Raw genomic sequence first — 23,017 nt, forward strand, 5'->3', positions numbered from 1 at the left:
ATGTTTTTGGTCTACCAGACATTACCCTGGTGTCAGAAGTGGGATGCTAGAAGTGGCTGCATTAGAACTATTGGAGCGGGTCCTTCTGAACATTGGTCTTGCAGCCTGACAGACCTGCAGGTGGTTATGGAATGGCCGATTTGTGTTGAGGCCGACCGAGACCGCGGCCGCTGAGATGGGAGACTCATCTGTTGGTGCTCTGGGGATAGGGGCCATGAGGGCACGGTTCTGCCCCAATGCCAAAGTCACCAGGAGACAAGCAGGGGGTGACGCGGTGAGGGATGTGCAACCCCATCCTTCTGAGAACCCCCAGACCAATGCAGTGTGCTCTCAAGCCACACCTTCAAGTCCACTGGACCCCCGTCCTGTCACAGCGCCCCAGACCTGTACAGTGTCCCCTCAAGCCACCCGTACCAGGCCACTGGACCCCCGTTCGAGACGTCGGCGATGAGGGAGAGCAAGAGCTCCCCGGGACCTTGACTGGTCACAGACCAGCAAGGGATCTCAGCACACCAGTGGTAAGGAACCACCACACAATGTGAATAGCCCCTTGTTTGTACTATTGTGAATGCTTCTTTTGTTCTCGATTGTTGTGTGTGCCCTTGCCTGTGTCATGCGTGAACACTATCCAATCCTCGCGTGTACCCATTGTATAAATCACCCACTGTGTGTAGAGCTTACTGTCTGGTGTCTCACATCCCTGTGTTTCATTGCAATGTGTGATTTGATGTCTGCCCTAGTCCTTTCAAGGGCTTAATAAAAGGTCTAATCTGCTGGATTTAGGCACCCACCACTGTTTGTGTCTGTTTCTCTACCCTGTGCCTCGTTATAAGTTTTATTGCTCGCGTTTTTGTACTCCTTGGACAGGACCAAACACGGAGCGACTGGAATGCAGACGCGGCATATAACGCTTGGCGCAAAAAGAGCAGTCAACTCCCATATCGATTTCCGTAAACAAGTGGCGATCACGTACAGTCATCACCATCGTAATTATGTTTCACATTGTTTTAATGGACCTGCTGGTGGTGTTTACCTTAAGCAGATTGATTACTCACTGCAACACCTTACTGACACTTCTATCTGCTGGGGGAAGCACAGTATTAGATGCCCATCGACGTGTTTGACATCGCCCTGTCAGGGAGCTAATTGCGTTGTTCAGATGCTGCCAATAAGCGCAAAGGTTGCCGTCAGACGTTTCGATTGGGGTGGTGTTCCTATTCCAAAATAGTACGTATTTTATAATTAGGGTTTTTTTCTGATACCTAGATCCATCCCGTCAGCACTGTTGCTTTTTTCTCGGTGGCATATTATAGGAAAACGCAAGTATAGCCTCAGACCCACATTTTTTCAGATAAAAGTGTGCCTGGTTTGAAAATAAGCATCCATATATATAGAAGCCTATTTATGTACATGGATATTTATAATACCGAGAGTGTATAGGTTGAGCATTAATTTAAATTATGCTAAACTACGAAGTAGCGCGGAGTGAACCTGGAGCATATGCAGTAAACATTTCTTGTTTTGCAGTTCATCTGAACAGCATTCATGCTGCTTAAACGAAATAAGACGGTTACGTAAGTTTTCCAGCGGCGTGGAGCGCCATCCTTCCCGGACCTGCATCCGCCTGATCTGTACCTAAAAACGGAACTGTCTGACTCATTGTCACACACGTCTCCCTCATTCTGTTGTCAAAATTTCCTATCCTTCTTCCAGTCGCTGTTCCCGGACATGGTCGCGGAAGCCGGTGGCCTGGAGCCCATCCCAGGCAGCATAGGGCACACAACAGGGGCTCGCACTTTTATACACAGTGGGCTATTTAGAGATACCAAATAGCCTAACTGCATGCATTGATTGTGAAAGTGTGATTTATAAGACGCGGGGTCAAAACCTCTGCTTTCTTATGATGGTTAAATCTAGGCAAAAGCTAAATCGAAGATGTTTCCCAGCGCTCGACACAAGAACTTATTCTAATACGGAGCTGCTCGTTTTAATACACTCAGCTGTAAAACCAAAAATGACTTTCAAGCTTATTAATATTTTTAATATTGTCATTTAATTTAAAATGAAATATTGTGGCATTTAAATATAATGTTGCCATAACTATTTTGAACTACTTTTACACATTACGGCACAAATATTTCAGATGATGAAAATGAAGAAGTATTTGTATTTTGGCGAAAAACAAGACAAGTTGTCATGTTTTCTTCACTCCCAATACAAACGTGTTCGGAGCAGATAATCCAATTGGTCAGCGTGAAAGAGAGCGTCGGCCAATCAGGATACAGAGCGCGAATGCACTCGGAAGTGGAAAAGCGCTGCATGAATTGCCTTAGGACCTGTAGATAATGTAGTGACTAATTTCGATACAGATGACAACTTGGTTGTCTTGATATTTCTTAGTAGTGTGTGTTTCTGCACAGTAACCTATTTATGGCTAAAGGATTTCATTTTGTAGTTAAAGTCTAATGATCCGCTTATTTATGGGTGTGTTTTGAAAAATGTGGTGATTCTTGTCGAACTTATCCGACTTAACCAAAGCGTTATAATGTCTTTGGAGGCGTCTGGCATCTCTGTGTCCGGGCACAGGCGGTCTTTCTCGGATCTTCTTGGTGAGTACGCATGTCCATTATGAGTTCTTTTCTTTAGTTGTTTTTACCGTCTAATCCGCGAAATTCCACTTTATGTTTAACTAAATTCTTCTTCCTTTTTGTGGTTCACGATTTGGGTTCGTATTCCCACACATCTCTTTAATACACAAGCTGACGCAGGAGAGGATTTGTGTTTATAAAATTGGTCCTTGAGTTATGGCACATAAGCTTGGCTGACGTTGAAGTTTTTAATTTGATTAATGAAGTTACTGTGAGTTGTAGATTCATTGGCCTGCTCTGTAGTACGCCGTTCACACCGTGTACTTTTGACCTGCTTCTGATCTTCAGCGGCCCATAAGGCGAAGAGACCCAGACATCAAAGCGAAGCCGAACTGCGCGAAACGGCGGTCCAGCTGCTCGACCGGCACCAGAACCTGTCCGCTTTGCTTCTGGAGGTAGGGGGGCGAGTGGGCTGGAGCTGCAGGTGGAGGGGAGGAAGGCCTCCAAATGGCTCACGTCGTAACTCTGAACCCAGTTAAGGGAAAACCTGAGTTTATTCAGTGAGACTTGTTGTCCACTTTAGGGGAGCACCAGTGTGTCCGAGGCTCAGACGGACCTTTGTGAGGAGAATCCTGCACCGAGAGCTCCTCCCTTTTCTGGGGCCGGACCTCCATCTGACCTTGAAGACTCTCTTATAGGTTAATACTGGCACTTATGTTCTTCAGCACCTGTACATGGGACTGCTTGGGGAAGAAAATGTTGTGTGCGTGCATGCGTGTGTGCACCTGGATTAGGTCTATATTATATAGAAATGAATGGAGAGTCCCCACAAAGATACAGTTGCAAACCTGTATATGTGTGTGTGCTCGCACATGCGTTCCCAGTGCATGCTCTGCAGAGGCAAGCCGTGGAGCTGGGAGTCCCAGTGGGCGTGGTCTCCTCCAAGATGGCAACAGAGAGAGTGGTAGATCTGATGGGACGTACAGCAGGTTGTGCCAGGGGGGCGCTGTTGAGCTCCATTCGGAGGGTATGTCAGTCCCTCACCTAAACTTCTCAAGCAGAAATATCCACCTAGATAAAGGTTGAAATGGCGAGCTGTGTGTGGTGTCTCTCCTGACTGTGACTCCAGCTAAGTGGTCGTGGTTCCTTGTCCATCCAGGCTGAGCTCTCGGCGCTGGTGCGCTCCATTCAGGGGCTGCTCTCCCAAAGGGCCTTCAGCCCCCATATCTTCTGCCGCGAGCTCTGGAAGTGTCAGGTGAGTTCCTCCTACTGGTGATAGGGTTTTAGCGCTTTGCAGCTCTCAGAGCTGCATGTGCACGTATGAATGTGGTACATTTTCTGTGCGTGTGTGTTGGTGTCTCGTGTTGGAAGCAGCCCACGCTGGAGGTGGCCTGGCTTCTCCACTCGGGAAACGTCGTCACCCTGGAGCACATCCTGGAAAGGTAAGTCTCGCACAAAGCCCTTTTACGGCACAGTGGCCTGGATGTAGATGGAAGGTGACATTCACAGGCGACTAATTGACCAGGCCTGGAGTGTGGGCGAGGCAGTGACGTGCGTCTCTGATTGGGCCCCCAGTGAGGAGGGAGGCGTGGCATGGCTCGGAGCGGAGCTGAAGGCTCTGTGTGGAGTGGAGGAGGATAAGGAAGCGCAGCAGCAAGTCCTCGCAGGTAGGGGGCAGCATACAATGCCATTGCTCTCTGACCCTTCCCCGCCAAGTTTAGTCTCACGTTTATTTTAAGCAGCCACCTTCATTCAGGGGATTTGGTGTAACTCCCATTCACGGTGCTCAGTGAGCAGGGAAATTATGTTAATTTTAAAAAGGAAAGGAGAACAAAAAACATCTATTCTTGGAGAGGTTCCCGAGGGGGTGGGGGCTAGCTTAGGGCACGAGGCAAGGGTACTCCCTGCACAGGAAGTCAGGCCGTTGCAGTACACACACACACGCACACACACACACACACACTATATCCTACTTGCTTGGATACCTCAGCACCAGCTTCATGTCTGTGCTGGTACTGGCTTGGGTTACTGGTTTGTCTTTAATTATTATTCCTTCTAAAGATGTGAGAAGTTTTAAAGCCTTCCACCTCCCCACAACTGCACCAATTAATTAATTGTTATATATGTTATCTTTAAAAATTGCACCCCCCCACCCCAAGATGCCAACCTGTGCAAATGTGGCACAGGGTTGGCACAGGGGTGTTTGTTTCCATGGTGACCCCACTGCTGACTTCATGCCTCACGTTCCGCCTCTGTCCCCCCTCCTCCCATGTCGCAGGCGTGGTGTCAGTTCTGCTGCAGGCCGGATTCCGGGACCCCCCAGGTGACGCCTCCCAGCTCTGCGTGGCGGTGCTGGACGACATGCTGTCATGTGGGTACCCCTCACCCCCCCTCCCATCGTGGGTGCTGCCCCGCCCTCTCCCAGCACGCTAAGACCATGTGCTCCACAGGGGTGCTGGACGGCTTGCAGCAGGGGGGAGATCTGCACTCTGGGACAGAAGCGGCTGGATCCTGGTAATGTGGGGCGACTCCCCGGGGGGGTGGGGGACCATCAGGCGTGAGCGCCTGATCTCCGGCAGAGGGCCGGAGGGTGATGATGCACCACTTCCTCTCGTCCTTCCTGCAGGGTTTGGGTGCTGGACCTGACGCTGGGTCGGGCGTCCCCCTCGGACGCTGTGCTGCGGCGTTTCTTCACGCGCTGCCTCACTCAGGTCCTCACCTGCCAGCCGCAGTTCAAAGGTCAGCTGTCTGGTGACATCATCATGCGTCTTATGGATTTCTGGGTGTCTGCGGTGGCAGTGACCATGTCCCAACACGGTGCCCTCTTTACATTTAGATTTGTGTTTATAGCCAGGATCCTAATGACCCACTTGGGATGAAGGGTTTGCTATTGCGTCCTTGGGTACGACACTCAATCTCTCCCTGGGGTTTTTAATCTGAACCCTTTTGGTCATCACTGTTTGCTGTTTGAAGCAATTACATCTACCCACACAGTATGTTTACGCTGTTTGTGTGAAGCCCATTCTCCAGCTTACCCAGACTCCCTCCACACTTCCTTAGTGTCGGATGCCATAGCCAACCAGAGTGAGTGGACCTTCGCTAAGACCCCCCGCCCTCTCACAGCTTTGTACCGTAAGGTGTGTGTGTGGGGGGGTTGTTCCTTCCTTGTGCTGGGTGATGGACCTCCGTCAGTGACGTCGCCGACCTGCTTGCTCCCGTCCCTTTTTCAGCTCGCGGTGCCCTTCAGCGTGGATGAGCTGCTTTGTCACCTGCGGAATGTTCTAGAAACCCATGAGGTTAACTGGCAGCATGTGCTGTCCTTTGTGTCCACCCTGTTGGTGTATGACGCGCAGGCTCTACGTACCCTCACAGGTACACACACACACACACGCACACACACACACACACACACACACACACAGAAAGCATGTGACCCAAACCATCTCTCTCCTCCAGAGCTCCTCTCCCAACTCCTGAACGTGGCCTTTGAAAGCTACGACCTGGAAAACATGATCACCGCTTTCCTGCTGTCTCGCCAGGGGGCGCTGGAGGGTCCCACCGTCTTCCCCTCCTACGGCGAGTGGTTCAAGGTGCGCCACCCTCCCGCTTCCGGTAAAATCCACCCGCCCTGGCCGTGTCACTGCCAGCTGTCTCGCTCTTTCAGGCATCCTTCGGGAGTGCCGGCGGTTGCTACGGCAACAGTAAAAAGTCTGTAGTGTTCCTGATGAAGTTTCTGTCGGACCTCGTGCCCTTCGACCCGCCGCAGTACCTGAAGGTGACCTCACCCTCTCTGCCTTCTTCCCCTTCCTCCTCAGGACACCCCAGTACCCCCATTCCTATCTCTTACCCTCCTCACACATTTGTGGTCTTGACTCTCTCTTTATCTTTTTTGGGTCACGACCCCCTCAGGTACACATTCTTCACCCCCCCTACGTTCCGGTGAAGCACCGCACTCTCTTGCAGGAGTATGTGTCTCTCGCTAAGACCCGGCTGGCTGACCTGAAGGTGCCCCCCCCAACCCGCAAACGTCCTACCTACAGATCAGATTCTAGATGCAGGCATTTATTGTCCTATGCTCAGTAAAGGGTCATTCACACCACGCAGTGAAAACCACACCCTGCATGCCCTTCCGGCCGCAGATAAACTCAAAATAAACACAGAATTATGTACAATTAAACAATTAGTCAAGAAGACAATACATATGAAATAGAATTATGAATATACAGCTCTGGAAAAAAATTGATACGCAGATTTTTTTTAATAATATTGAGTTTTAAAAGCCTGGTTTAATTCTAATTCTGCAGGCCGAAGGCCTCACTGCAAGGCAGGCTGCTTCCAGGCTCAAAATTTCTAAGACGGCAGTTACTCAACAACAAGGTGAAGCAGGAGACAGCGGGAACAACCAGAATCCGGCCAGATAGAGGGCAGAAGCGACTTATGCCAAAGACGACCGTCAACTTATCCGACATTGCCTCATAAATCAGAGTGTGACCTCAAGTGACCTTCAAAAGGAATGGGAAACATTAAGTGGTGTGAAGTGCAGTGCTAGGACAGTTTGTTCCAGGCTCCTGGAAGCAGAACTGAAGTCCCACAAAGCAAGGAACCCGAACCCTAACCCTTCATTAATGAGAAGCCAGCCTGGAGTTAGCAGAAATGTGTCTTACACTGGCACATCCCATAAACTGAGAAATGAGCAAAACTGAAATTTTTGCTGTGGTCCCTTAATTCTTTCCAGAGCTGTAAATATGTAAACTCAGCGCAAACATATAACGCAAGTTTTATGAGTATGATAAAGGACTGGATCAGTACAAGGTAGATAAGATGGTTTTATGTAAACAGAATCAAAAGCGGCATATGCCTGGCATGGCTGCTGCACTCTCAGCTGACCGCCTCTGCCTCTCCCAGGTCTCCGTGGATGAGATGGGGTTGTATGAGGACTCGTCTGGGGCTGACGTTCCAATGCAGGTGAGCCGCCCCCCCGAAAGCCCGATTCAGCTCATGCTCAGGTGCCTCACGGAGTCAAAGATCCACGAGGCTTCCAGAAGACCCACATGGTCCTGACAGTAGCCGAGTGACATGGCACGGCAGGTGTGGGTCTCTAAGAGGGCGGGGGGAGCTCGGTTACATGCCGCCCCCGCCCCCCGCCAGGGCAGTGCGTGAGTGTGGCGCGTGACCCCACCCCCGTCTGTGTGTCCCCACAGCCCGGCTGCCAGGCTCCCCAGGACGTGGAGAAGGCCATCCGGCTGTTTGAGAGCACCGGCAAGATCTCGGCCGCCGTCATGGAGGCCAGGTGCTTTGGGCCGATCCCAGGAACCCCCCCCGCACCCCCCATCCCGGCTGAGGGATTCCGTTAGCGGTGCATCTGTACCTGGTGGTCAGCACTTTGTCATGCCAGCTGGAGAGGGACCAGAGGCACTGTGGGGGAGGGGGGCTTTCTGATCGCTGCCCGGGGGGGGATCCCTTCAGAGGGGGGAGGGGGTCACTGGTTGCGGGGGGGAGGGGGGGGGGCTCTTCAGTCAGGTGCTTCCTGAGCTGCATATTAAGCTCCTACATAGTAACGGGATTTACCAAGTGATATTACCCGAGCCATTGGTACACTTACATAATACACCAGGTGCTTTTGTCCAAAGCGATGCACAAGTGAGGATCAGGGAGCTGAGCCAACCAGTACCTGGGGCCTTTGGGGCCGAGGGCCATGCCCAGGGGCCCAGCGGTGACATCACTCTGCTGACCCTGGGATTTGAACCTGCAACCGTCTGGTGACAGTCACAATGTCCTAACCTGCGCCATCTATAATCTGAGCTATAGGTGTACCTGAACTTGTGAGGTAGTGGTTAGGTATCCTGTAGGTTTTCGGTTTGAAACTCAGGCCGGCCACTGTACCCTTGAATGTAAAGGAGCCTAAGTTGTATTTGTAGGTAGAAAAAATCCCTTATCAATAAATGCGTCATCTAGGCAAAGAAAATGAGAGTTCTATGCCCTGTTTCTACCTATAATGGGTCCCCCAGGCTATTTCGGGATGCCCTCCCCCTTGGTGCTTCCTGTGAGCTGACACCTCCCCCCCCCCTTCCATCTGCAGCATCTTCAGGAGGCAGTACTTCCTGACCCGCTTCCTGCCAGCCCTGCTGATGCCGCGTGCGGTAAGCCGTGCCGATCTGCCCCTATGGGGCGTGTGGCGCGGGGCAGCTGGGTGTCATTGATGCAGGATGTTACAGACTCTCCTCCTTCCCATTCCCTCAGCTTCCTGATAGCTCTGACTCCCAGATGTCCTTCATCGAGTCCCTGAGGAGGTGTGCTGAGAACCTGCCTCTCAACCTCGCGCGCACACACACACACACACACACACACACACACACACACACACACACACACACACACACACACACACAATAACTACATCACCGTATTGTTTATTTTAAGCAGTTGCTTTAAATGGATGGATGGAGGAATGAGGCCTGTTTTTCATATTGGTGATGAACAGCTATCATGTTGCAGGGCGGAGAAGATCCCAGCATCACTGTACAGTGCCTACACCCAGTCCTGCGAGAGGGAGAGGCTAAGGCGGGAACACGGTATGTGTGTGTGTGTGTGTATATGTGTGTGTATGTGTGTGTATGTGTGTGTGTGTGTATGCGAGACCCACACTCGAACCCTTGTCCCTGCAGGTGGAGGTGCAGGCCTGGAGGTGCTGAAGGATCTGGAGCCCCAGGAGAGACTGCAGGCAGAACTCCAGGAGCTGGGGATCCTGCTGTCAGCACCTGGGACGGAGGAGGGTGAGGAGAGTGGAGGAGCCAGGGCGCCACCTGGAGGCTGGGTGGTGAAAGCACTTCTCACCAGCTTACGGACCCATGAGCGGTCAACCGCACACTTTCCACCTGCTTTCAAAATTAATTTTGGGCAAAACGGCTGCATTGTTACAGTGTTAACGAGCGTCAGTGTGACAGCCAGTGGACTCCTAACCCAGTGATGGTCTCTCCTTCCCCTCCTCCCAGAAGTGTTGGCTCAGCTCGCCCGGATTTCCGAATCCTTGGCGCTCCTGATTCCCGAACGGCCTGACGAGACAGCGGTCCAGGTGACGCTGTGCCTCCATCCGGACTCCCCGGCTTCCCCGGACCCGGAGCACCAGGTGGGCCACGCCCGTCACACCCCCGACGGTTTCCTCTGCCCCGTTCCGTCTTTCGCCGCCTCTTCGTCTCTGGCCTCGTCTCTCTCTCACCTCCTTTGTCTCTCCTGCTTCCCGCTGTCAGCGGATCGCTGACGTGATGCTGAGGGGCTTCTGCCAAAGTTTGATGGACGCCTCAAGGCTGCGGCCCCCAGACAGGTGAGGGGAACATCATGCAGGCAAAACGAGCTTCACTCCACGTGCTCCTTTTTAATATCTCATTCCCAAACCGAAGCAGATTAATGCATAGGCTACCCACGGGCCCCAGGAAAAAATCAGGGGCCCCGCCTGACAAAATTGGCTCCACCCTATCTTGGGAAAAATTTTATGGTTAAACTTATTAAATCTGGCAGATTTTACTACCAGAACCTTCCAGGGTAGGCCGATTTTATTGCATGAATCCCCTGTTCCTCTTTCAGCTTCGCATGGGGGGCCCTTACCTGTCAGCCTAGGGCCCCCAGAGAAGTTAATCTGCCCCTGGTTCCCAAACTAAAAAAAAACAGTCATAAGAAAGTTCTTGTTGTTTAATGTCGATGTCGTTCTTGAACATCAGCTGCCACCACCGAGTCCCCGTCCCACTCGGGTCACGCCTTTCCTAACCCCCCCCCCCCCCCCCCCCGACCCAGGCAGGGCCCGTGGGCCAGCCGTTTTGTCCAGATGTTACTGGGACACAGGAAGCTGGCGGCGAGTCTCCTGCAGCGCCTTTGGGGCCTGATCTGCGAGCAGGTGATTCCCGCCGCGATCGCTGTCCGCTCTGTGACCCTCCGCAGGGGCTCGTTCCACCGTCCTGTGGTGGGTGATGTGAAGTTAGTTGCTCTCACAGGTCTAGGATTGAGGGTTTAAGAATATCTATGTAAGATCGTTCATAAGGTGGTTTTTACCTTCAGCTGTTATTTACAGCGAGTCACCCAGGGGCAGCGGGGTTGGGGCGACCAGACCAGCTTCCCCATTGCGCCAGAACGGCTTAGGTCATGTGAACATGCATTTGTTCACTGTGCAGTACCCACTGTGTAGTACCCACTGTGCAGTACCCACTGTGCAGTACCCACTGCGCAATACTATATATTGCTGAGCCATTAGAACGGAATTCCGTGCAATACTTTCCTTGACATTTTTTGCACTCTTACTGTTTACTGTGTGTAAATGCATGTATTGTAAACCTGCAGTTTCCTTCAGAACAGTATCCATCCATCCATCCTCAGTATGCCTGGACTCTCAGGCAGACTATGTGCACATACCTTTTGGGGGCCTGCTGTCCGTCCCCCCCGCCCTCTAAGGACCCTGTATCCCCCCACCCTTCGCTTAATGAGAGCCTGCTGTCGCACCCCCCCCCTGCCCACCCTCTGAGGGCGCCGTGACCCCCCCCACCCTCCGCCCTCCATCCCCAGGCTCTGAGCTACTTTTATGGCCAATGGGCAGCTGAAGCGATTGTTTTAAGGAATAGCGGCGGCTCTTCAATCAGCTGGCATGTCAGCGCGATCTGACGGAATACAGAAGGTTAAATTCCTTGGTCTCTTTGAGTTACTTTGTCGCAGGCGGGTCCCAGGGGAGTGTGGCTGTCATCACCGCCTTGTGGCTGTCACAGTCTACTACAGTTTATAGTTTTCTGATTTTTTTACCAATAAATATCACTTGCAAGGGTTACCAGCTACACAGAAATAAGGCTAAAGATGCACTCACCAGTAAAACAGTGGCCCCAAGACCATGAGCATTAATCATTGTGACTAACATTTTGTATATATTTTTTTCGAGATAAAAAAAAAAAAAAAAAAAAAAAAAAAGCTGAAGGAGAATTTACGTGTGGGCTTCTCTTCCGCCTGTAGGGGGCGACGCTGGGAGCCGCACACGTTCTGGGTCTCGCCGCGTTCCTCGTGCACCTACACGAGTCCAGAGCCCGCTGTCCCTTGGCTGTACCTGGGCCCGGCTGGCCCCCCTACCCTGTGCCTTTCTCCGAAGCCCTGGGCGCCTCCCTGCCTTGCAGCACTGCCCCGGAAATGGCCTTCGCCCTCAGGTGGGGATGGGGGGGGGGGGGGTCTACACGGTTACCCACTGTTCACGTTAACTGAGAGCGAAGCCGTGCTCCCGTACGCTGCCCCCTGTGTAGGCGAGTGATGCTGGGTTTGCGGTCGAAGCCCATAGATCCCATACGACACCAGATCACAGCCTGTGTAATCCTGCACACAGCTGCTGACCGCGACCGGCCCCTGATGGACGTCTGACCGCTAACCCCCTCCTCCCCGACAGGTTCTGCGCGGCGTCCGTGTGCTACGCCCTGTGTCGCTTCGCCCTGCCGGCCGAGAACCTGCAGGAGGGCTTCCCCGCCAGCTTGTGGAAGAAGGTGTGAGACTCTGGAGTGCCGGGGGGTGGGGTGGGGTGGGGGGGGGGGGGGGGGGTGGGGGAGGTTGGTTGCGTGTGTGTGTACATGCGTGTCAGCAGAAGCAGCTCTCAGGATAGCAACCGAATGAGTGCTGAGCCAGACCTGGAAAAGCAGCACTTACTGCATGATACACGAGCGGAAGGAGGGAGATGTTACATTTACACTCCATTTATTTAGCAGCCATTTTACACCCAAAGCCACGTGAAAGCAAGGTCAGATAGTCCCTGGAGCAGTTGGGGGTTAAGGGCCGCGCTCAGGGGTCCGACGGTGTGCTCACCCTGCCGAGCATGGGATTCGAACTGGCGACCTTCCGATGACGTCCTGACCCACTGCTGTGCTGCACGCTTCCTGCTCGCTGAATGTCTGTAATGCTCTGTCAGGATAACGGGAGCGCCCTCCTGTGTCCCTGACCTCCGGGTTGGTGTTGGGTTTAATACTGTCAGAGCCAGGTGTCGACAGAGCGCTGATGTGGCGCAGCAGAGACTGAGCGTGTGTGTGTGTGTGTGTGTTTACAGCTGGTGTACCTGCTCCCCCGCCTGCTGCCTGGAGCGAGGGTGGACCCCCTAGTCGGGGGGGTCGAGGTGGCCGATGAGGCAGGGCAGGCTGCATGGAGGACCATCACAGACCCCACAGCATCCTGGGAGAGTCTGATGTGGCGGCTGTGGAGGGAGCCCCGCGTTCATGCCCTGTGGATGCTTCCTGGCTGCCAGGTGGGGGCGCTGTGTGTGTGTATTGGGGGGGGGGGGGGGAGTTTAATGCCTTAACAGATGCTACTTGTCAGGAATCCATTAATGCTGAGTTTCAAATCTGCTGCAAGGCCTTAACAGTCATGTTTGTGTTTAAATGCTGATTCTGTGTCTATGTGGGGATTCCCCCCCCCCATGTGTCCATTTGGTATGTTTTTGAATATGATTAACCCTTTAAGTACACAGCAGACCAGGTAGGATGTGCGTGTTCATTAGATGCATAACGTCTGCATCGCCAGCTGTCATTTTCCGAGTGGCTGGACGCGGAGCTGGGGGTGCGGAGGAGCAGAGATGCCCTGACAGATCTGGAGAGGTGCGTCACGCGCTCCTGCCCCCGCCACAGCAGTCATCACATGCTCTCACGCTTGGTATAAAACACAATTGACACACTGGTGTGTGTGTGTGACAGGATAGAATACCAGCAGTGGGTGTGTCAGCAGCACTACCTACCGGCCCCCCCGGAGCAAGGTGGCTGCGATGGTGACCCCCACCGGGCCTGTTCCCAGATTCTGCGGTCCGTGCTGGACCTGCACAGCGGGTGGGTGTGCTGATCTGCGCTCGCTCGCTCGCTCGGGGTCAGTGATGACACTGTGTACCGAGTATGGGCTCCCCGGCCCCCACGGCGCTGACAGAGCGCATCTGAAGGACGTCGTCCCTGTCCCTCGCCGATGTCCCCTCCGTGTCCCCTGCTGATGTCCCTGTCCTGTCCGCTTGCAGACGGCAGGGGAGCCGGATCCCAGACACGGACACCTGTCTCCCAGATATCGTCTCCAGGCTGCAGGTGCTGCGGTTAGACAGCTGGGCCCCGTTAATCGAGCTGCCCATGCGCAGAACTCTCGTGTTGACGATACCCCCCCACCTCCCGCAGGAGTTCATGGGAGAGCTGGAGCTGACTCCTCCGTCCTCCGAATCCGAGGACGACAGCGGGATCTTCCTGCTGGATTTGGTTTCTCAGAGGTGCTCGGCGACCTCTGACCCCCAAGCTCTAAGCAGCCAGCTGGACCTGGAGCGTACTCTCCACAACTGGGGGAGGTATGTGGGGAAGGGGATGGGCAGCCTGTTCCCTCTCTCCTCTGTGCATGTTACGGCTGATCAGCGGTGCGGCTGAGCACCCCTGCGTTGTGCCTGTCTCGCAGGGTCGTGGTTGCGCTTCCTGTCACGGCTTTAGTGACAGTGAGAACCCGGCAGGGCAGGACGTCTCTGGACTGCAAGGCCTTCATGGAGCATGTGAACCACGCACACGTGAGAATTCAGCTCTCCCCTCCCGACTGCTAAGGTTGTCTTGCTATCGATGGGAAAGACCCCCTTCTCAGCTGGTGCTCGGTGTTTGTCTGACTCTGTGTCTGCCTCTCCTCCCAGAGGAACATGTGCGATTCGGTTGGCCGGCTCCCTTACACCCTCACGGCGCATTTCTTCAAGGTGATTAGCTTCTCTGTCTGCATTCTCCAGTCCCAGCGGATCTTAAACGCAACTACGGATTGGCGTTTCAGCAGGAAATGACCCGGTGAAAAACAGGACTTGCATTAACGGTCCTCTGTATTTACTGACCCATACCTTTGCTGTTGTGTGTGTGTGTGTGTGTGATGAACGCATGCGCTGTTTGGGAACGCCTGTCACGTGTTGTACTCCCTCCGTCCCTGCAGGGGGTGCTGTACACCAGCCTGCGCTGTAAGCACCCGAGCCATGCTGTAGACGACCTCCTGTCCCAGCTTCCTCAGCAGTGCCCGTTGCTTCTGGTGTCTGCAGGGGTACGGACCCTGGTTTGCTCCATTTCCCCACTAGCTCCAACCCCGTACCGCCAATTTGTAATGGTTTTAACTGGAAAGTGTGTGTGTGTGTGGCAGGGTTGGTGGTCACCGCTGGGCTCCATCCTGACGTCTCTGTGGACCCGGCTAACAGGAAGCCGACTGCCACAGGAAATACAGCGTCTGGCCGACTGTTACAACTGGGCCTGCAGGTATCTCACCTGAAGCAGCACCCTGCACCACCTGGCGGTCACATGGTACCTGCACCTGACACACCCACACACCTGATTGGTCAAACGGCATCCTGCCCCATCAAATGTGACATGGTACTGCAGATGACACATTTAATTGGTCCATCTGCACTCTACCCTTTTCTGACGGTCACATGGTTCCTCCAGCTGACAGACCCACACATCTGATTGGTCAGCCTGCCCTGTCTGGTGATCACCTGCAGTGCAGGATTATAATTTTGTATACGTTCCTCTCTCTGCAGTACAGTTAGAGGGGAGGTGGTGCCCCCCCCAATGGCAGAGCCGCTGCTTCTGGCTGCTTGCTTGCACCATGTGGGGAGGGGGCAGGGCGGAGACTGGGGGATCAGGACCACCCTGGGGCGGCTGGAGAAACTGCAAGAGCAGCGCAGGCCGGTGAGGAGCCCCAGCAAATGGCACAAACTTTCATGTCATTCCTTATGCAACCAGAGGGAGGCACTGCACTGTGAAGATGTCACTTAATGAGTGGGATTTCTATCCGTTTATGCCTTTTGCCTGTACCTGTCCCCAGTGTAGGTCCATGCTGAGCATTCTGGGAAAGCAGGCCTTTTTGAGTTCCCTAAACAGACTGTCGAGCCCTGCAATTCTGCTGCTAATGAGCTCTCACTCTCTTTTAATTGCTTAGCTGACAGTTTTATTCAGAGATGTATTTCCCCCCCCACATTCCTGCAGCTGGAGAGCTCACATTGAATAGTTTGTTGGGGGGAGAGATGAGGACCAGCCCAAAGCATAAGTGAACTAAGCAGCTGCTTAGAGCCCAGCGGCCACTAGGGGGCCCTCATCTGATTAGCCTGTTAGGAGAAGGAAGATGACAAATGAGAACTTAGGTCATTAGCATTTTTCTTAGGGCCTGGAAAAGGTTTGGGCTGGCCCTAAACAGCCTGCAGGTTACTGGCCCATCTTTAATCCTCAAGCTAGTCACCGCCCTCCCAAAAACACTGATTTGTTAGAGCAAATCAAAATCGCAGATTCAGTGTGCTGATGTCCCAGCTGCTCACTGTGAGCCATGTCACTGTACACTGTTGCCCACAGCTGCTGGTCTTCCTGCTCTTCTTCTGCGTGATGGACCTGCTTTCCATCCTCATCCAGCCCCCGGTACGTTCTCACCCCGCCGCTCGGACTCGAGCCATTTTTCAACCCGCTGTGTTTTACGTTGGAATCTGTGGGGCTGTGTCTCAGGAGACAGACCGTGCCAGGCGACTTCAGGAGGCCTGTCTGGAGGTTCTCAGCTACTTGGCGGACTCCCCCGATTGGCTGCTGCTATTTAAGTCACCCGCTGCAGGTACCAAGTCCCCCGGCCCGCTCCTCCTATGCCCTGCCTGTGTCCCACAGCCCTGCAGCTCATAGTATTTATCGCTACTTTAAAAGAACAGCGTGAATATCAGGCTGTGTCCATGACGACGACAGACAGGAACATCAGACTGATGCCTTTGGCTTTCTACAGGTAAGGCTCATAGACGATCATCTCCCGAGTGTTACGGAAATCACGTCTGGTCGCAGAGATGTTGACATGACGTTCTCCTCAGCCTGGTGTCCCACTTGGACACAGATGTTTTGGGAAAGGTGACCAGGAGCCCGGGCTTTCTTCTTACGGCGCTGCGCTCCTATTCCGCCCTGACCAAGCTCTTCCTAGACGGCCTGATTCCCTCCCCCGGACAGGTGACTGCCCCCATCTGGGCCGGCTCGCAGCCTGAGGCCTGTCCGTGTGCCTCCAGCCGCACTCTGCAGCGTGTGTTTCTGTTTGACAGCCCCCCCCACTGCAGGCTGTGGCGGAGGCCAAGCAGGTCCTGCTGAAGATCATCTCGCAGAGCAGCGTGCAGAGCAGCTCCTCGCAGGCCCAGGTGCGAGGCCCGGCCTCATCGCCTTTAACTGCTCGGAATTAGACGTAAAACAGACAGGCGGGTTCATCACAATTGCCTGCTACTGAGATCATGTTTCTAGGGGCTAAACTTATCATTAGCCAATGATCATTAGCCAGTCTCAGTGACTGAAACTGGAGGGGGCCAATCAGCTGTGCCCATGTGACTCCACCCCTGACTGACACCTTCCTCTCCCCACTCCCAGTTGGAGGCAGCCTGTGGGGAGATGGACCCGGAGGTAGCCGCCGCCTTGTCCTCGCACCTGCTCTACCATCGCCATAGCGACCCTCTCTATGGCGACCTGGACTACTTGTGAGTGTGGGCACAGCCTGAACCCCCATCACTGCTCTGCCCACCGTGGCGACATTGACTATATCAGTGGTTTCTGTACCAGGGCGGCCCGAAGAGCGGGGGACGTAGGGGGGGGGGCACGGCCCAGCAGTCATGCCGCAACCTCTCGGCAGTTTATGGGCTGTATAAAGTAGAGCAAAATTATGGTTGAGATGGTACCTTCTGTTGGCATCAGGACCACCCTGGGTGGTTCACACAGACCACACAAACCTCGCTGCTACATTTGAGATGGTTCTGTTAAGACACCGCCATTAAAAAACCAGCTGTACATGCACGCTGCCATAGCCTCATCCATCATGGGCACACCGCCACTTCAGGTTCGCCATTTCATTAACTCCTTCCATTTTAACAACGGTATGTTTAAAACACGGAGAGCAGAACAGGCGGGCAAACCGAGCCCACCAGCATCGAAACAGCTCCTAAGACAGCAAAAATAGAAACTATATACACGACTGTACAAATGACACTGAAAACATCCAGGCCTCAACTTGAGCCCTCTGTGGGTGGAGCTTAAAAAATAAGACCACGTGTCCCATGATGCACCTCTTCGCTTAGCAGTCCTGGCATTAGCCGTTAGCGTGGAGGTCCACGGTCACAGGGGAGTGGGTGCATCCTTGCAGTCGGGCAGCGGCACAGGGGCCGGGGGCGGCTCGGGCCCGCCGCTGTGCTTCAGCGGGTGCACCATGGACATGTGCACGTTGAGGTTGTGCGCCTTCTCGAAGCGCTTGCCGCACAGCTCGCAGGCGAACTCCAGCTCCTCCTCCGCCTTGTGCTTCGTCATGTGGTATTTGAGGGAGGCGCGCTGGCGGCACTGGAACCCGCACACCTCACACCTGGGCGAGGGACAGAGCGCGGCCTGCTGAGAGGACTGCGTGCCGGGCTCCCCCACGCCCCCTACAGTGCCCTCTGGAGAACTTCCACTCCTGCATGCCAGTTCTCAGCTCCCGCTTCAATAACTTCTGAATTGGGCCTTTTCCCTCTGCACAGGGCCACATGTATTCTTACGTGGACTGGACAGTGTGTGACGCTCAGCCTCTTTACAAATGCAGCCCTTTGTGCTATAGCACAGGCAGGGCTCTAAAGCATTTTAACAGCATTCGTGCCCAAATCAGGGTGTAAAAATCCCAAAATGCATTATTTACATTTGTACACTTTAGCAGACTCTTATCCAAAGTGACATTTTTTTTTTTTAAATCAGGGTCAGACAGTTCTTGGTGCAACTGGAGGTCAAGGGCCCACAGAGGAAAGCCTGGGTTTCAAACCAGCTACTTTCTGATCAGACACAGAGTTCTAACCTGCTGAGCCACACGGCCCTTTGCATTGCAGGTGCCGATGTGACGACGCAGCATTGCTGTCCTGCATTACAACAGACCCCACACACGCAGCGATCTCATACTTACTGCAGCGGCTTCGCTCCGGAGTGTCGCATCTGGTGGACAGAAAGGTGCTTCCTCTGTTTGAACGTCTGTCCGCATTGGTCGCAGATGTAGTTCCTCACCTCTGCGGGAAAAGGGGGCATCGGTTCAGAATAAGCAGATGGCAGCCTGTGAGCCCCGACCCCGACGCTTGGCTCCGTCTCCGCGGCCCTCACCCGTGTGGATCAGCTTGACGTGCCGCTGAAGGTAGCGGTCGATCATGAACACCTTGTTGCAGCCGGGGTGGGGGCAGGGCCGCTCCCGGACCTCCTCATGGTGCTCCTTGATGTGCTTCTGTTCCCGGGAGAGACTGGTTACACACACGCGTCTAAATGGGAGGCCAGAGAGGGCGGGGCTGGCCTTGCCGTCCGTCCGCTTGCCTCACCTTCATGCCGTCGGCGCCGCGGTACACTGCTGTGCAGCCTTGGTGGGGGCACTTGTAAATGGTGGGCAGCTCCTCTCTGAAACGGACACAGGACAAACTGACGTATCGCCTACCATCCTCCTGTATTGTGGCCCCTCCCTCCCACTCCATGAGGCCCCTCCCATCCCCTCCTGCTGATGAAGCCCCTCCTGCTGATGAAGCCCCTCTTCCCACTCTGAGGCCCCTCCCATCCCCTCCTGCTGATAAGGCCCCTCCCTCTCACTCCAAGGCCCCTCCCTCTCACTCCGAGGCCCCTCCCTCTCACTCCAAGGCCCCTCCCAACCCCTCCTGCTGATGAGGCCCCTCCCAACCCCTCCTGCTGTTGAAGCCCCTCCCTCTCACTCCAAGGCCCCTCCTGCTGATGAGGCCCCTCCCAACCCCTCCTGCTGATGAGGCCCCTCCCTCTCACTCCGAGGCCCCTCCCAACCCCTCCTGCTGTTGAAGCCCCTCCCCCAGACAGCTGGCTCACTACCTTTCAGTCTTGATCATCTTCTTCCAGCCTGGCTTGGGCCCTGGCTTCTTCCTTGCTTTCGGCTCAAGGGGCATCTTGGGCTCCCGGTTGGGGCCTTTCTTTGAGGAAACCACTCCTCTAGGCAGACAGACAGACCGATAGAACAGGATGAACCAAAGCCCACCCCCTCCTCTTTTCCACATCATACTTAATCGCAAAATGAAACACTGGCACACTGCTCCTGGCACGATCGCTCAGGTCGCCCCTAGGATTTTACAGTTCTGCAGTTAGTTGGCATTTCACACACGGGTATGTTTAAAAACGTTTAACACTCTGGATGCAGCCAGCTGAAGCTGGCTCACCTATAAATCTGAAAATCGAGCACCAGGCTGCCGCATTCAACATAATCCTGCGGCGCGATTGTGCTCCTGTTACTCCCAGCTTCGTGTTTTTGGAAGCAGCTTATGGGACCTCATTGGCGCTCCTCACCGCTTTCCGGGGTACGGTTCAAACAGCTCATCCGACGAGCCGCTCTTCCTCCTCTCCTCATCCTCCTCGCTTGAAAAGTCCCTGAGGACACGTGAAAACATCTCACCACGCAGCCCAATGATGAACGGCCATCTACAGCTGAGATTCAAGAGTCTGGTCCATGGCCAGACTGTTGTCCTTCTCACCTGTCAGAGAGGTCGCTGTCCCCCACTATGTCCAGAGGCTCGGTTGCAATGGGCGTGGCCATTTCCTCACTCTGCACCAGTCCTGAAGACCACAGGGAGGAGTGAATGAAGAAATCAGCAAACCACAGAAAAGAACCCACCTGCTTCAGGAGCCCACAATATCCCGCTGGTAGGTAAAAGCAGCCCCTCAGTCTGACGATGCATTTGAAGCACCTAAACTTCTTCAAATGGCCGGGATCTGACCTCCACCTTAAAAGCACCCCTGCTCTGCGTTTATGCTCTGTGAATGTGACCCTGGTACAGTTCCTCCATGGCCTGCTGTGGTCTGCTAAGCCAGCGCTTCCCATCCCAGTCCTCAGAGACCCTCCAGACAGTCCACATTTTTGTTCACTCCCAACTCTCATAGCACCCATATCCGGTATCCAGTGTCATTGGCTGAGAGCTGGGAGGAAGCAAAAACGTGGACTGTGTGGGGGTCTCAGGACTGGGTTGGGGAACATCGTGTTGAGCCTCTCACTCACCCTCTGTGGCATCTATAGTGTCAAAGCTCAGCATGGGCTTCAGGCCGGGACTCTGGTTCAGAGGTGCCGTGGCCGGGCTGGGCGGGGCTTTAGGCATTCCCTCGGGTAGGCCGGCGGCTGTGAGGACCACCCCAGGTTTGAGGGCCCCGCTCCTCCAGGTCTCTTCCTCCCTCTCCGGCTGCAGTGATGTGGCTGTTTTCCTGGGGCTGGAGCCTGGGTACATGTGGGCTTCCACCACATAGCGGTGTCCCTCTACACACCCCCACACTGCCCTCACCATGCCCTGGTACTGCCCCTGCAGGACCTCCTGCAGGCTGGGGCAGGACCTGCACCCTTCTGCATGCTGGTGGGCCCAAGACACCAGTTTGTGGAGACACTGGGGTGAAGAGGTAATTGGGGATGCTGGAGAGAGGTGGGAGCATTGATAAGAGGATGAGAAAAGGGAAAAATTGGTCACGCTGATCAGTTTATATCCCAGGACAAAATGTATATATATATATATATATCATACACGTACCAGACAAAAGGGCATCATCTACCAACTTCGAGCACATAGAATTACCCCTGAAAAGAGAGAAAGTTTAAAAAGCAGGGTCCGTCGCAGCAAAACACGAACACTGAAGCTGACCTTTGCCCCACGGCTAGTCTCACCAGTCCCCTGTGCTGTCACACGACGATGGCGACAGGTTGACCCTCCGGAGGAAGGCGAGCAGGATGCTGTGGCACTTGTAGAACTGCGCATGGCAGCTCTTACAGACAAACTGTGAGAGCAGCGGGTCGCGGCTCACCGGCACCCCCACCAGGTGCTGAAAGTCTGCGCAGAACAGCGCCGACTTCTCCCTCTTCTCTTCCACCGGGCGCCCCTGGGGCTGGCCAAATGCGTATCGCAGGCTCCGCGGGGAAAACTTGCCGTGACACAGGCGGCAGAACTCGGTGCTGAGCCGACCCGAACCTGATCAGATCCACAAAGACAGCGCGCCATCAGCCATGAAACCTCATCATCACACCTCGGCTTACTGCAGTTTCTTTCACATTTTACAGCTTTGCTGATAGACGACCTAGTGCAGGTTGTATACAATCTGCAAAAGCTGCTAATGCAATTAAATCCCTCTAATTAAAGCTCAAGCTATCTATCCGGACTACAGGCAATGCGCTATAAAGCATGCGGGAAGCTTTAAGGATAAATAAGTTGTGCGCAGCTCAACGCTGGTAAACCGTAGCTAATCCACTTACTCGTGTGGTGGGATCCGTTTTCAGTGCGGTCGCCGGCTCTAGCTGCCAAAGCGGGTACCGCCATCGCCTTCAGCCGCCCCCCTTCAGCGGCTTCCACGGGACCGCCGCTCCTGCGGCTCGCCTCAAGCCCCTCTTCGGAAGTGCCCTTTTCCACGGTCGCCCTCGGTCTTCCTCGCCGCCCGGGTCGCTTATCGGCCCCGGCTGCCTGGGCATGACTTGTCGGTGGTGACCTAGCAGCAAGCCGCCCGCGTCGGTCCCTTTTCATTACAGACGCGGTCCAGGAAATAACGGAGCAACGTGTAGTGACAGCGGGCTCCTCTCCGTTAACTTCAGCGGCTGGATGCGTGTCCCGTAAACGCTCAAAAGCGGCGCAAAAAAGTTTAAAAATCGACCTGCTTGTGATTTGTCAAAATGGCTAAAATGGCAACGAAATCACATAAGACCGGTTAATAAGGTGCAATGCATTGCAATTCAATTCGAATAATAAGATGATCTGGCTTTTAACTTAAAGTGGATGTTTATTTGAAATAATTAACAAGAAATCACAACTGAAATGCTTCGAAAAGGGACATGTCTGAAAGTAAACAAGTGTATCCGGAAGGGCTTTTGTAGAGAGGAAAACAGAGGAGAGAAGCAGAGGCGCCATGAGCGGCCTCCGCATGACGAGAGTGGCGCATGTAGCCACAGCGCCACCTGTAGTGTCATCGGGAAACTACATGCTGAAGAGCGTGCGGCTGCGATCAGGAGGTCTACATGGGTTGTTAGGAAACGAAGAATTTATTACGATAAACTTATTTTAAAACGAACATTTTTTCCAAAAGTAATTAGGATAGGTCTCCTGCCTCCTGCAGTAATTAAATTATATAATTTTAAAGGAACTCGACTTTGTATAAGGTTTTATACAGAAGGGGCACTTTTTACATTTTAAGCAGATATTCTTAAAACACATAAACTTATTTAACTTAGAAAAATTGTTTATTGATTCTTTAAATTGTATCCCTCCTTAATGGTTAAATGGCAGTGATGCGTTTTTACATATCAAAAGAACGAAACAAACGCATCACCTTTACTGCCACAGAAAGACCCTCAAACACTACCATCCTGCCCAAAACAAATCAGTAGGAAGCGATAACTCACGGATGGGTTGGTGTATAGAGCATCTTCACTATAAAATCCTTATCAAAGTTTAAGTTGCTCTCGTG

At 53.6% G+C, this 23,017-nt stretch overlaps 2 protein-coding genes across 4 annotated transcripts; one reads left to right on the forward strand and one right to left on the reverse strand.

The window, feature by feature from the left end:
* Positions 1 to 1,106: 1,106 nt before the first annotated feature.
* On the forward strand, positions 1,107 to 17,367 carry LOC111851846 (Fanconi anemia group A protein). Of its 3 annotated transcripts, XM_072698568.1 has the most exons (42): positions 1,111 to 2,609; positions 2,937 to 3,043; positions 3,172 to 3,286; positions 3,473 to 3,615; positions 3,748 to 3,843; positions 3,960 to 4,030; positions 4,164 to 4,255; positions 4,867 to 4,959; positions 5,039 to 5,102; positions 5,215 to 5,327; positions 5,649 to 5,725; positions 5,819 to 5,960; positions 6,045 to 6,178; positions 6,253 to 6,363; positions 6,498 to 6,593; positions 7,494 to 7,553; positions 7,790 to 7,878; positions 8,668 to 8,728; positions 8,829 to 8,878; positions 9,084 to 9,160; positions 9,254 to 9,361; positions 9,581 to 9,714; positions 9,836 to 9,909; positions 10,377 to 10,476; positions 11,574 to 11,761; positions 11,995 to 12,088; positions 12,643 to 12,837; positions 13,113 to 13,186; positions 13,283 to 13,411; positions 13,591 to 13,654; positions 13,742 to 13,905; positions 14,010 to 14,115; positions 14,233 to 14,292; positions 14,517 to 14,621; positions 14,718 to 14,830; positions 15,112 to 15,262; positions 15,920 to 15,982; positions 16,067 to 16,169; positions 16,256 to 16,331; positions 16,414 to 16,546; positions 16,636 to 16,728; positions 16,952 to 17,367. In XM_072698568.1, exons 1-42 carry the CDS (start codon positions 2,546 to 2,548, stop codon positions 17,060 to 17,062), a joined length of 4,293 nt encoding a protein of 1,430 aa, XP_072554669.1. In that variant the 5' UTR covers positions 1,111 to 2,545; the 3' UTR covers positions 17,063 to 17,367. The 3 variants fall into 3 exon arrangements, with proteins under 3 accessions (XP_072554667.1, XP_072554668.1, XP_072554669.1); XM_072698566.1 differs by having other exon boundaries at positions 1,107 to 2,609; positions 14,517 to 14,830; XM_072698567.1 differs by having other exon boundaries at positions 1,108 to 2,609; positions 3,963 to 4,030; positions 14,517 to 14,830.
* On the reverse strand, positions 15,499 to 22,582 carry znf276 (zinc finger protein 276). The gene is made up of 11 exons (XM_023827329.2): positions 21,816 to 22,582; positions 21,234 to 21,534; positions 21,100 to 21,146; positions 20,583 to 20,984; positions 20,062 to 20,143; positions 19,877 to 19,957; positions 19,409 to 19,525; positions 18,898 to 18,973; positions 18,689 to 18,806; positions 18,498 to 18,597; positions 15,499 to 17,930 (listed from the first exon to the last, which is right to left on the reverse strand). The coding sequence occupies exons 1-11, from the start codon at positions 22,078 to 22,080 to the stop codon at positions 17,690 to 17,692; spliced, it is 1,830 nt and encodes a 609-aa protein (XP_023683097.1). The 5' UTR covers positions 22,081 to 22,582; the 3' UTR covers positions 15,499 to 17,689.
* Positions 22,583 to 23,017: the final 435 nt, after the last annotated feature.

This window comes from Paramormyrops kingsleyae, chromosome 13 (assembly GCF_048594095.1).
Source record: "Paramormyrops kingsleyae isolate MSU_618 chromosome 13, PKINGS_0.4, whole genome shotgun sequence".
NCBI lineage: Eukaryota > Metazoa > Chordata > Actinopteri > Osteoglossiformes > Mormyridae > Paramormyrops > Paramormyrops kingsleyae.